The following is a 14,244-nucleotide window of genomic DNA, read 5'->3' as shown; positions in this document are numbered from 1 at the left end:
ATGGCCTGCTCTGTGTCCCGTGATTTACAAAAGAGAAACCGTAATTTTGCTTTAAAACAAAGTTCAAAGTTTACATTTATAGCTACAGCACATGGTGATGAACTATGGGCAATGACCAACACCGTGGAAGTTGCAGTTACAAATTGCAAAAATTATGTTATTCAGCTAGACTGTACACTCTGTGAGACAGAATGAAAAGTTTGTTGGGGGATTTATGGCGTAGGATAAAATAGGTATAATGCTCCTTAGTAAGCTGGACCTGTCATGACCAACTAAGAAGGTGGTCTCAATATCCAACTGGGAGGACATTACTTGCCAATGTGTGGGGGAATATCTCTCAGAAAGAACTAAATAAGCTGAATTGTGGCTTGTACTGCTCAGCCTGCTTCCCAACCGCTGCTAAATGAAGTAGCCTAAAAAGAATGATGGCAACAAAACTACAGTATTAAATGTCTGTAAAAATGTAGCCACATGAAGGTGTCAAATTTCAAGACGTCACTGAATCAAACAGTGAATTTACATTGATACCCCATAGTGAATTAATACCCACCTTTTTCTTCTTTTTTTCTTCACCCGGCCCAAATGTTTTCTCATTTTTCTTTTTTTTCTTCTTCTTTTTGTCTCTGTGTTTATCATGGTCTGCCTTGTCTTCATGAAAGCCATGTGGAATAGCTGAAGCCCGGGCTGTGGACAGCTCCTTTACCTCTCCAGTCCCAACTTTTAAGACAAGTTTTAACGGCTTTTCTACATATTCTGAGAAGAAAGCATGCCGCTATTAAAAAAACTTACTTTAAAAAAAACAAAACAAAAAAAAAAACAGCAATTGGCACAGCTTTAACGGCAAATTACAATATATAAAACTAATGTATACCAACTGTTAAAGGGAGGCAATACACAAGTACAGCTCATTTGCAGAAGATCAGATTCTGGGAAGGAGAAGAAACTAGATATGCCCCGAGTGTGGAATAAATGGCTTGCAAATAAAAGTGAAACTCTACCTCTTAATAGATTACCACCAATATATTTTCCTTACTTTTGTCTTTTTTCTTCTCTGAATGTCCCGCTTTTCCTCCTTTGCCTGTAAAAAAAAAATGTAATTATATTATACATACATTCACATACACACACACACTCACTCACTCACTTATTACCAAAAGTATTGGGACGCCTCCATTTACACATACATGAACTTTAATGGCATCCCAGTCTTAGTCCGTAGGGTTCAATATTGAGTTGGCCCACCCTTTGCAGCTTTAACAGCTTCAATTCTTCTGGGAAGGCTTCCACAAGGTTTAGGAGTGTGTCTAAGGAACGTTTGACCATTCTTGCAGAAGCATATTTGTGAGGTCAGGCACTAATGTTGGAAGAGAAGGCCTGGCTCGCAGTCTCCACTCTAATTCATCCTAAATGGTGTTCTATTGGGTTGAGGTCAGGCCAGTCAAGTTCCTTCACCCCAAACTCTCTCATCCATGTCTTTATGGACCTTGCTTTGTGCACTGGTGCGCAGTCATGTTGGAAGAGGAAGGGGCCAACCCCAAACTGTTCCCACAAAGTTGGGAGCATGAAATTGTCTAAAATGTCTTGGTATGCTGATGCCTTAAGAGTTCCCTTCACTGGAACTAAGGGGCCAAGCCCAACCCCTGAAAAACAACCCAATGCCATAATCTCCCCCTTCACCAAATGGTTTGGACCAGTGCACAAAGCACTTTAAAGGGCCAGGTAAGGAATAAATGCATCAGCGCTTGTAATAATTTTCGGGGGGTTTTTTCTTCTTCATGGATGCAGCATTGGTCTGATGCTACTAGGGCTGAAACAACTAATATATTAATCGACAACTAATTGATTATGAAAATAGTTGTCAACTATTTTTATAATCGATTAATCGGCCAGCTGATTATTTGGCCTGCATACAATATGCATTATTTGTTTACATATCAGAAAATACAGTGCAGCACACATACAGCTCAGTACACCATCCATACATGTCAGGAAGTGTCTGAGAACTTGTGAATGTGTGAGGAGCAATGCCTCATGGGACATGTAGTCCTGGGCAGGAAGTGAGTGGGTCTAAAAGCAGAAGTTTTTTTACCTTGCTATAGGGGCACACTATACTATAAATTTGCAGCTTGCTATTGGGGCACTCTAAAGGCAGGAGGAGCCAGAGGCATCGGTGGGGGACCCCAGAAGGGAAGAATCGGGGCTGCTCTGTGCAAAACCATTACACAGAGCAGGTAAGTATACCATGTTTAGTTGCCTTTTGGGGGCGGTGACCGGATGTTGGAGTGAGAGGCAGCGTGTGAGATCCTCCCCCAGCCCAATGCCTCCATGACCACTTGAACCAGCCTGAAGGATCCAGCCCGGATAGCCACACTTTTGCCCCCCCGTAAGGTCTGGCGCTTGTTCAGCCGCCTGGCTAGCTCTCATCTGGCTCCCTCTCATCTGGCTCCCTCTCATCTAGCCCGTGCTCGCGCTGGACGCCGGAACACCGGCGCTGCCGCTCGGACAGCGGGACGATTGGAGGAGGAAGACGCCGGGGGCTCCCCCTTTGGAGTGGTGAGCGGGACACTCGCTGTGCTAGGAGAGGTTGCTGGGGCAACGGCTCCGGCATCCGTGGAGAGAAGCAGTGGAAACCGAGCCTGTCAGTCCCTGCGCTGCCTAGGTAATCTGGCAGCATCAAGGTACAACCTCTGTCTTTTTTTTTATTTCTTGCTGTGTTTTTTTTCTCCCCCCCCCCTCTGCTGCTTAGGAAGTAGATTGCTTGTCCTCTCCCCTCAGGAGGCGAATTGCTGTAGTTTGAAGTAGTGAGGGGGAGATTCAGGTGACTGGCCATACAGTAACATGGTGGCTTGCCCCCTGTGAGGGAGAGAGGATCCCACTGGTCTGTGGAGTTATACAAACAAGGTGCACGCGGCTCTATGGCAATAAAGTGAAACCCCAAACAGCATTGAAATATTTGTTGTATTAGGTCGAGTGATAACCCCAATAGTAATTAAATATAAGGACACCATCGGGACTGCGATCATACGGAAGGCAAGGTAAACTTGTCGGTCAATCAAATCTTCTTATATAACCCCCTGGCCTACATAATAAACCATGACCAGAAAAAAGGGTGAGGAGTCGCAGCAGCAGGAGAATATCAGCTCCCAAACAACCCGTACATCTAAAGAGAAGGGGAACCAGGTAGCAGCAGCAGCAGCGGCTAAACTGGAAAAATTTGCGCACCCCTCTACCTCTTCGCCACTTAAAAACACCCAGCAACAGCAGGAGAAACCTTGCGTGGGGGGCCCCGGGGATAGGAAGAGCCTAGGAAAAGGACCGGCTGTAATGCATACCGCAAAAACTGCAAGCAGCAAAAGCTCGGTGGGTGAGTCCTCGGGGACAGCAACCAACAATGTCGCTGAGCAAAACGCACCAGTAACAGTCGAGCCCACACTGAAAGATGTTCTGTGCGCCGTTAACTCCTGCAAGGCCTCCCTAAGCGACCTGTGCGACCAACTGAAGGGACTAAAGGAAGAGCTAATAACAGTAAATCAAGACCTGCAAAGGACTATTGCTAGAACAAGCACACTGGAAGAGAGGTTGAGCCAGGTGGAGGACGATTTAGCCCCAATAAAGCTAGAGCTCAAAGCAATGAAAACGCAGATGGGCCTATATAAAACCAAAATGGAGGAAATGGAAAATAGGTCTCGCAGGAACAACGTGAGGGTGGTGGGCTTACCGGAGAGGTGTGAGGGCCCTCACCCCGAAGAGTTCTTGGAAAAGTGGCTTAGGGGAATATTTGGAACGGAATCTTTTTCTCATCTATTCTCTATTGAAAGAGCCCACAGAGTGCCAGCTAAAGCTCCATCGTCAGGGGGGTATCCTAGGCCAATAATCATGAAATTCTTTAATTATAAAGACAAGGCTATCTTGATGCGCAGGGCCAGAGAGATGGGGGAGATTCTGCACAATGGTGCTAAAATCCTATTTTTTCCCGACTACTCTCCCGATCTTCAGAAACGAAGGGCCGAATTTAGGGACATCAAGCGTAACCTACGGAATTATAAGATCGAATATGCCCTGCTGTACCCGGCACGCCTGCGTGTTACTGCCCTGGGGGCTACCCATTTTTTTGATACAGTGACAGGGGCAACAAAATGGTTCGAAGATAATAAAATGGACCTGTAGAGCTATGGGTTGAATAAGGCTGGTTAGGGGTTCCTTTTTTTCTTTTTTTTTTTTTTTTTTCTTTTCTCTTTTTTTGCTTTTTGGAGCACAAAAGTGGATGGCATGGGGGAAGGGGGGGGAGGGGTGCAACAGACGGAAGCACGGATGAGGGATGCGGTTGCACTAGTTATGTATGTTTTAAGTATTGTTTTGATGTCTTGGAACTGGGCTGTGGGAGGGGGGGAAGGGGGGAGGGGTCTGCAAGGTGGTGCCATGAAGCTTGGTAATAGGGTTGTGGAGGGGGGGGGGAGGGGGGAGGAGTTTGGAAGTGTGTCACAAAGTATTTGCTCAGTGCACGAGCCGGGAGTTTTTTCTTGAATGGATGGGAGGGAAGGAAAAGGTCACAAGTAAAGCCCCTAGGGCTAGCCTAGTTAGGCAGGAGAGGGGGTCGCATACAAGGGCGGGGAGAAAGGGGGTATATTTTGTTAAGGTTGGGGGGGGGGGGGCTCACAGTGAGTTACAGGGTTAGACAATGGGGCGAACGAAAGGTACATGCACTTAGGAGGAGGGGGCTGATAAAAATAAAGCACATTTGCACATGGCGTTTGCTTTTGCAGTTAAACAATACAAGGGGCGGGGGGGTGGTCCCTGGACGCGGGGACCCCTCCCCCCTCCCCCTTTTCACTTTCTTGTTTGTTACAATCACAGAGATGACGTCAAGACTTGTAGACACAAACGCACGAGTGAATTGCCTTTTCCTTTTTTCTTTTTCTTCTTTGTTGTTGTTGTTTTTTTCGTTTTTTTTTTTTTTTCTTTTTTTTCTTTTTCTAACTTTGCTAGATGCCTACTAAAACCCTAAAAATAGGCTCATGGAACATCAGGGGTATGGGTGACCCTGCCAAAAAGGCAGCGGTGTTCTCGGTGATGGAAGCTTATGGTGTTGAATTGGCTTGCTTGCAGGAAACTCACCTTACTAATGAAACTAAATTACAAATTCAGAGTAATAGATTCCAAGAACAGTACCACTCAGTCCATACCTCTTACTCAAGAGGGGTGAGTATTCTGGTTAAGAGAGGTATTTTATTTTTCTGCAGGGAAGCCAAGATAGACACTTTGGGACGTTATATCTTCCTGAGCTGCGTTGTGGAGAACAAACCTATGGTGATAGCAAATATCTATATCCCTCCTCCGTTTAGAACAGAGATTATCTTGGATCTGTTGGAATTTATAGATAGTAGGGTGGATACTCCTATAATAGTGGTAGGGGACTTTAACGCAGTTCTGGATAACAAAATGGACCGGTTCCCGCCCGCCCTACGGGCGGGAGGGATTTCAGAGGGGCGCCTAGGTCAACTCCTCGAAGAGATTGGATGGTGTGACCTGTGGAGATCTTATAATCCTAACACCCGGCAGTATTCTTGTTACTCAGGCTCACACTCCACTTTTTCGCGTATAGATATGGCAGTGGGTAATAGCGAAGCTTTGCGAATAACAGGAAACATAGAGTATGGACCAAGGGGAATATCAGACCACTCACCCCTGACTTTGACCCTAAATCTAAACACTAGATCTAGCCAAAAAAGGTGGACATTAAACCCACTATGGTTGGACCTGATACGTAGCCCAGCAGAAGTAGCCTCCAAACTAAAAGAGTTTACAACATTTAATTCAGGTACAGCACCAGCAGGGGTAATATGGGACACCTTAAAAGCATACCTTAGGGGATTATTACACCAGCAGGTTGTTATAGCAAAGAAAACGTCAAGGGAATGGGAGGTGAGGGCTAGGAGGGAAGCCATGGAATCAGAAGCACAATATGTACTAGACCCAACCCCGGAAAAACAGGAGATTTGGCTTAATAAACAACAAGAATACAAAGAAGTAATTAATAGAAGAGTAGAGAACAAGAGACTTTTTCAGAAACAAAATTACTTCGGCGAAGGGGAGAAAGTAGGTCGGACGCTTGCCCTCTTAATTAAGTCCAACCTATCCTCACCGGCCATCTCCTCAATTAAGACATCGGCTGGAAAGATTACATCCGATCCCGCCGAGGTCCTAGAGGCCTTCTCTACATTCTACAGAGACCTGTATAGGTCACGTCGGGGTTGGAATCAGAGCGAGATGGATGGGTTCTTGGAAAGGGTGAACCTACCCGTACTCTCGGAGAGGGATAGGGACGAGATGGAGTCCCCTCTGACCCTGGAGGAGCTGCAAAAGGCAGTATCGGAGTTGTCAGGCCAGAAATCTCCGGGCCCGGACGGGCTGCCATTGGAGATCTATAGGCGATATGGGGAGGTCCTGCTTCCGGAGCTTCTAAAAGTGCTGGAGCAAACGGTCAAGGACGGAAAGTTGCCCCCATCAATGTTGGAGGCTGACATAGTAGTTATACCAAAGGAGGGCAAAGACCAACTGGAAGTCTCCTCGTACAGACCGATATCATTGTTATGCACAGATGTTAAGATCATTGCAAGGGTGCTGGCATCCAGATTAAATAAGTGTATTACAAAACTTGTGCACCTGGACCAATCGGGATTTATTCCCGGCCGGTCCACTAGCACAAATATCAGAAGGGCCTATTTGAACCTCCAGGTACCAACAGAAAATGAAGGATCCAGAGCTATACTGTCTTTGGACACTGCCAAGGCTTTTGACAGCCTGGAGTGGGAATATCTATGGAGGGTGCTAGAGAGGTTTGGATTTGGCCCCGTATCCATCAGCTGGTTAAAAATCCTATATAACCACCCAAGGGCAAGGCTCAAGATAAACGGCGAATATTCGGAAAATTTTCCCCTTGAAAGAGGGACAAGGCAGGGGTGCCCCCTATCTCCTTTACTGTTCGTCCTGGCCATGGAGCCATTGGCGGGAGCAGTGAGATCATCGCCTGAAATACAGGGATTTCAGCGAAAAGGGGGGGAAGAGAAAATAGCGCTTTTCGCGGACGATGTCCTATTTTTCTTGGGGGACACGACTACCTCATTGGAGAAAGCGATGTATCTAGTGGAGGACTTCGGAAAGTTCTCCGGACTAGCCATTAATTGGGAGAAATCATCGCTCCTGCCGGTTGACTCATCGGCCAATCCTATTTCGACGTGTTTACCCCAACTGAAGGTTACGGGGAAGATGAAGTACCTTGGTGTTGTCCTGTCTAAGGACCCCAGTGCGTTTATTAAAGACAACCTGGTCCCCCTCTTATCAAAATTTAAGAGAAAATGTGACACCTGGAGCAGACTCCCTCTGTCTGTGGCGGGTAGAGTCAACTTGATAAAAATGGTATGGATGCCGCAGTTGTTATACCTACTCCACAACTCCCCGGTTTGGATCGGGGTGAAGTGGTTCCAAAAAATTCAATCCCTCTTCAGGGAGTTAATATGGAAGAAAGGTCAGGCCAGGATTGGCCTACAAAAACTGCAGCGCCCTGCCACAGAGGGGGGTCTGGGGGTTCCCCAACCGTTTATCTATTTCTTGGCAGCCCAGCTACAACAACTAGGGGGATGCGACTCCGAGGGAGGTGGAAGCAACAATGTCAAAATTACTCTGCAGGGGAACCCACACAGCTCACTAGTGGGAGCACTGGAGGCAGATTCACTACAAGGGGAGATTCCCACATTTAAAATGATCACTAGGGTCTGGCAGGCAACCAAGAGAATAATGGGGTACAAAGGGATTTCAGAACTCTCGCCAATGTGGAACAATAAGCGACTGCATGAATTACTAACCGTCGACAAGAATAAGATGTGGGAAAGGTGTGGGATAAATCGACTGATTCAACTATACGAAGGGGACACTCTGAAATCTTTCGAGGAATTGAGACACGAGTATGGATTACCAAGCCAAGTATTCTATAGCTATTTACAGATTAGGCATGCATTGAGCAAACAGTTTAATAGACAACCCCTAGTATGGTGTGGGATCCCGTTATTGCAAACAATAGTTAAGTCAGAGACCACTAAGGGCTTGATTTCAATGATATATACCCAGCTTACAAAGAGAATAAATACGCAGGCAGGTCCAACAGGGGGAAGGGACAAGTGGGAGGCCGATGTGGGGGAGATAACGGACGTACAGTGGAGAAGGATTCTTGAATTTGGATCGGAGGTGTCGGTCTCTCCCTCACAAAAAGCCTCCCACCTGATGTTGCTGCATAGGTCGTATCATACACCAAAAAAGTTATTCATGTTTGGTCACAGAGCCAACGATGAGTGCCCTAGATGCAGAGGAACAGGTGATCTAATTCACATGGTCTGGAGGTGCCCAAAATTAGTTAGATACTGGTCCGAGATTCTAAAGAAAATCAACACCACCTTCAGAGTTAACCTAGAACCTGATCCCAAGACCTGTGTGTTGGGCTATGTGAACAATGGGCCGAGGGGTAGGAATACAGATTTAGCGATAGCAAGATGTTTGTTCCAAGCTAGAAAGCTAATAGCACAATCCTGGCAATCGAGGACACCCCCAACCCCTGAAGCCTGGATTGAAACCATTAACGCTACAGTATGGAGCGAAAGGACATTCTATACTAGATCAGGCAACTATAACACATTTGTGAAATTATGGAACTTGTGGGCCCAAGCAATGCCGTACTCTTTACCAGTGCTATCTTAGTGCCGAGAGTAACCCTCTCTCCACCCGGATAGAGGTGTCGTGCTGGGCGTGGCTTGGGGTTCCGAAACCAAGAAAGAACAACGAAAAAGAACAGTAGTTAAATATAGGGCGTACCTCGGTATTATGTGGGCCCGATAGGGGGGGGGGGGATTGGGGGGGGGGGGGGGGGAATGGTGTATTAGACAGAACAGTAATAATATACAAGCACGTATGATAATAATAAGAGACTATGCGGCCGGTTGGCCTCGATGCACAAACTGGGTGTCTTATAAGTTACACATTTGTATTACTGTAATTATTTAAATATGGAATGCACAATGCAAGAGAAGGAAAGTTTGCAAGGCCACAATGATGTGACTAGGTAAGAGACACACATGAGTACCAAACTGAAAGCTGTCTCCATATTAAGTTAACTGAAGTGGCTGGGAAAAAAAAAAAAAAAAAAAAAAAGTATACCATGTTTGTTTTAAAAAAAAAATGACTTTAAAGACTCTGTGCAAGGAAGATCAGCATCTGAACCCAAAGAAGGTGGAGGCTGATAGACTGGAGGTAATAGAAGGCATTACTATTACATTTAAAGTAAACTTTTACATGGAGGCAAGCCACATTACGTGGGAGCAGGGCACATTTCAAGGAGGCAGGGCACACTACGTGGGAGCAGGGCACATTACATGTGCCCCAGTGTGAATGGGGTCTAAATAAAAAATGTGATCTCTGAGTCTGATGATATTTACCAGATTCAACCTCCAATAGTATATACAGTATATCTCTTCTGTCTGTTATTCTCAGAGTGGATTAGAGATTTTGCTCCCTAATCATAGAGTTGGTTATTTATATTTACCACTGCATATAGATTTTGAAGAATAAATTGCCTTTTTTTTTTAAACTTTACATATTAAATTATACACCACTTTTTTTTCAAGGTTATTATCCGATTAATCAAAACAATCGGCCGACTAATCGATTATGAAAATAATCGTTAGTTGCAGCCCTAGATGCTACATCTGTCCCCCGCCGGCTCTAAGACTGAGAACCGAGCTATAAAAGACTGCTGATCACTCGGTTCTCAGAGCTCCGTGAGCAGAGAGCTGGTGACTGTCAGTCACAGCTGTCTGCTCGGCCAATCCCCCGCGTGCTCACTGGAGCGCTTGGTTGTGGGGGGGGCGGGGGGGTTTGCTTTGGCTCTTAGCAAGTTGCTGAGAGGCTGAGCCATGTGCCAATCCAGGGGTTATTGTCGCGGTCTTGCCCCAGCATGGACTGGCTCTGTGACTTCAGCCCACTGTCTGCTAAAAACAGGTCACAGGATTGCAGAATGAACTGGACTCCTGTGATCCATAGGATCACAAGCTTTGGCTGTACTTCTCCTTTAAGTGTCATAGTAGAAGTCTTCCACTAAGGTCATAAAGTAACATTAGTAATCCACTTTGATCTCCAATTCAGCTCAGGTATACAGCTCTCTTCAGACTGGATATCTCTATAAAATCAAATAAAAACCAAAAAAAGGGTACATTACCTTAAAAAGATTTCTTTTTTAATTCTCCACTTAAAGGGCCGTCCTGAGGTAGCAGTGTTAGCTGGAGTTAAGCCACTTTGTAAAATGCGCTGTACTATTAGGGGTTAGGTCCAACAAGGTGCATGCCACTGTGTAATCTCTTTAACCACTTGCTGACCAGCCTCCATCATTATACTGCGGCAGGTCGGCATGATCCCGCAAACCGTCGTAGCTATACGCCGGTCCCTTTAAGCGAGATAGCAGGCGCGCGTGCGTCTGCTGTACAGTGGGGGTGCCGATGCTCGTGACCGGTGGTCGCGATGACCACTGGCGATAAGCAATCGCGGGCACAAGAGGCAGAACAGGGACATGTGTGTGTAAACAGACACAATCCCAGTTCTGTGAGGAGAAGAGAGAGAGAGGTTGCGAGTTCCTACGAGCTGGGAACCACGATCTCTCATCTCCTATAGTCAGTCCCATCCCCCACAGTTAGAACACACACATAGGGAACACAGTTAACCCCTTGATCACCCCCTAGTGTTAACCCCTTCCCTGCCAGTGACATTTATACAGTAATTGGTGCATTTTTATAGCACTGATCGCTGTATAATTGTCAATCAACCCAAAAATGTGTCAAAACTGTCAGATGTGTCCGCCATAATGTCGCAGTCACAAAAATCGCAGATCGCCGCCATTACTAGTTAAAAAAAATAATAATAATAAAAATGCCATAAATCTATCCCCTATTTTGTAGACGCTATAGCTTTTGCGCAAACCAATCAATATATGCTTTTTGCGATTTTTATTACCAAAAATATGTAGAAGAATACATATGGGCCTAAACTGAGTAAAAAAATAGCTTTTTTAAGAAAAATTGGGGCTATTTATTACAGCAAAAAGTACAAAATATTGTGTTTTTTTTTTTTTTTCAAAATTGACGCTCTTTTTTTGGTTTATAGTGCAACAATTAAAAACCGCAGAGATGATCAAATACCACCAAAAGAAAGCTCTATTTGTGGGAAAAAAAAGGATGTCAATTTTGTTTGGGTACAGTGTCGCACAATTGTCAGGTAAAGCGACGCAATGCTGAATCGCAAAAGAATGGCCTGGTCATTGAGCAGACAAATCTTCCGGGCTGAAGTAGTTAAAGTGAGCCCCGGTTCACACTGAGGCAGCGCGACTTGCAGCGCGACTGCCTCAGGCGACCTGGACACAACAGGGGCGGCGACTTGCAAAACGACTTCTATATAGAAGTCTATGCAAGTCGCCCCCAAAGTAGTACAGGAACCTTTTTCAGGTTCTGTGATTACAGAAGGAGCCAGCCGCCAATGGCACGCATGCACGCCCCCTACCTGGAACCGCTGCATTTTTTTTACTGAGATTAAATTACACACAGGTGGACTCTATTTACTAATTCGGTGACTTCGTAAGGCAATTGGTTCCACTAGATTTTAGTTCGGAGTATCAGAGTAAAGGGGGCTGAATACAAATGCACGCCACACTATTCAGATGTTTATTTGTAAACAATTTTGAAAATCATTTATCATTTTCCTTCCACTTCACAATTATGCGCCACTTTGTGCTCGTCTATCACATAAAATCCCAATATAATACATTTACGTTTTTGGTTGCAACATGACAAAATGTGGAAAATTTAAATGGTGTATGAATACCTTTTCAAGACAATGTACTTCTCAAATTGTAGTTCTTGAAACTACCTAATAAGAAACTGCCATAGAAACACATTAGATACTACTTCATTTGTAAATCGCATGTCACACCTGAAGAAGTCGCACCCGGGGGGACTGGGGGCTAAAGCCAATTTCTAGATTTGCTTTCACTTGTGGTTGAAAACTTTAATCTTTCCCTTGAATAAGGCTTACCTATAGGTACTGTAAATATCTTATTTACTATATATGCAGCTGATGACTTCATCGGCGCATGTGCTTTAAAGGAACGGCCACCTGGGCTGTTCCTTCAGAGTCCTGAGCCCTAAACTACGCCTCCCCACGCGTGCCAGACACACAGCCGGACCCCGAAGGAAGACGAGTGAAGATGGAAGCGGTATCCAGCGATGACAGCGCATCGCTGAAATACTTTTAAGGTTTCACATAACGTGCTAGTACAGGATGCATACTAGCACACCATGCCTTTACCTTGCAGGTCTGGAAACAAATAAATCACCCAGCGGTTTACAACTGCTTTAAAGGGGTTGTAAACCCTCACAGTTTTTCACCTCAATGCATTGAGGGGAAAAACCTCTTAAGTCCACCAGCCCCCCAGAACCCCCCTTTTACTTACCTGAGTCCGATCGTTCCTGCGCCCGGAATGAGCACCCCCGCTCCAGCCAGTGTCTCAGGTCCTGCTTGGATAGATTGATAGCAACGCAGCCATTGGCTCCCCCTGCTGTCAATCAAATCCAATGATGGAGGGGGGGGGGGGGAATTAAAACAGAGTCCTGCTGCTTGTGTCAATGGACAGCGCTTCTCCAATGGGGGACTGGAGGAGGAGCCAGGAGTGCTGCTGGAGGACACCAGAAGAGGAGGATCGGGGCCCCTGCGTGCAAAGCCAACTGCACAGAGGGGGTAAGTATGACAGGTTTGTTTTTTAAATTGAACCTTTAGTTATCCTTTAACTAGTTAGCGTGGGCCAAGCTGGCCTAAAGGAACCATTTCTTACACTAACAGGTAAGCCCGCTGTATACACTGTACGCAGCCTCATACCGTATATAACACACCCAGAACAAAACTGAGCGGCACTTAGCCATTCATAGAAAGCGCCGTATTCTCTAAATGAATACAATGCTTCCTCTGATTGGCTGAGGAGGAGGAGATAATACCATCCACCCACCTTAGCCAATCACAGGAAGCTTTGTATTCAGTGATGGATTAGCCCTGATGAAGGGGGGCCTTGAACCCTGTGCAGTGTGGGGACTCTATCTTGATTCCCAGCCTGTGTACCAATGTAGCTGGCTCTCTCCAATAAAGGCAGGCAGCATGTTCTTCCTATGTTCTGAATGGCTGGATAGAGCAGATCCACTACACTGACCCCAGCTGCTGAGAACACAGCATGCTGGGACTTGTAGTTCCTGGTCCCCTCATCATACAATGCACACATCATTACAGCAACTCACGGCTCTCCGCCGCTCTCTCGTCTTTGCCCTCATGGCCGTGCTTGTCGCCTTTGTGTTTCTTATGTTTCTTCCCCATGTCGACTACAGCGCCTTTCAGGATCTTCTTCCGTATTCCTGTAATGACGTCACGCCGGCGGACCGACAATTCCTTTTGTTGTTGTTGCGGTTCCATGGCAGAAACCATAGAGACGTACATCGGTGCTGGCATACGGCAGGGGTCGCAAAATAAATCACACGAATATGTATTGTTCTCGTGCGCCCTGCCGAGGAGATTGAGGAAGTGCTGGAGGAAAGATTCCGGCCAATCCGAGGCGCGGCTTTGCGCAGTAGTAAGGATACAAAGCGCAAATTTGCTACTAGCGTTCAGCAACTCGCTCGCATCCGTGCTCGTCCCTGAGGGCAGTAGTGCGCATGTGTGGACTCGGCTTATGCGCGGTCTCGAGTCCGAGCAGTTTGGGAGGGAGTTCTGGAGACCGAACTGATGTCATGTAAAGCTATAGGAGTGATTGGTCAGACTCCTCACTGGTGTAATATCTTGTAATATATAGATTCATAAGAGAGAGCACGAGCTGCTACACACGGGGCCACTGGAATCTGACCGATATAAGTCTACATAATGGTAACCGTGTTCAATATTTAATTCTCTAACCTAAACTTGTGTAGCACTGCCTCTCTAGGGGTCGCTGAGCAGTGGCGAAGCTAGACCTTCTTTCACCCAGGGCAAACAATCAGTTCGGCGCCACCCCCCACCTTACCGGGACAGAGTCAGTCAGTGCCCTGGATGAAGATGCCAAAATGCCTAAATAGGCAGCTGCTGCAGGGGGGAAAAATAGGTAATCGGTTCTAGTAAATGCCAACCCTCCTGTCCAGT

At 46.0% G+C, this 14,244-nt stretch overlaps 1 protein-coding gene across 2 annotated transcripts in view; it reads right to left on the bottom strand.

Moving 5' to 3' along the window:
- Positions 1-13,814, bottom strand: part of BRD7 (bromodomain containing 7) — an 84,287-nt gene extending 70,473 nt beyond the window's left edge. For both annotated transcript variants that reach the window (XM_073604990.1, XM_073604991.1), the window contains exons 1-3: positions 13,374-13,814; positions 1,034-1,078; positions 551-753 (exon numbers count right to left, since the gene is read on the bottom strand). In XM_073604990.1, the coding sequence (XP_073461091.1) occupies positions 551-753; positions 1,034-1,078; positions 13,374-13,581 (456 nt within the window). In that variant the 5' untranslated portion in view covers positions 13,582-13,814. The remainder of the gene's footprint in view (positions 1-550; positions 754-1,033; positions 1,079-13,373) is intronic.
- Between the last annotated feature and the right edge of the window lie 430 nt (positions 13,815-14,244).

Source organism: Aquarana catesbeiana, linkage group LG11, assembly GCF_042186555.1.
Source record: "Aquarana catesbeiana isolate 2022-GZ linkage group LG11, ASM4218655v1, whole genome shotgun sequence".
Classification (NCBI taxonomy): Eukaryota; Metazoa; Chordata; class Amphibia; order Anura; family Ranidae; genus Aquarana; species Aquarana catesbeiana.
This window is presented reverse-complemented; position numbering and strand designations above follow the sequence as displayed.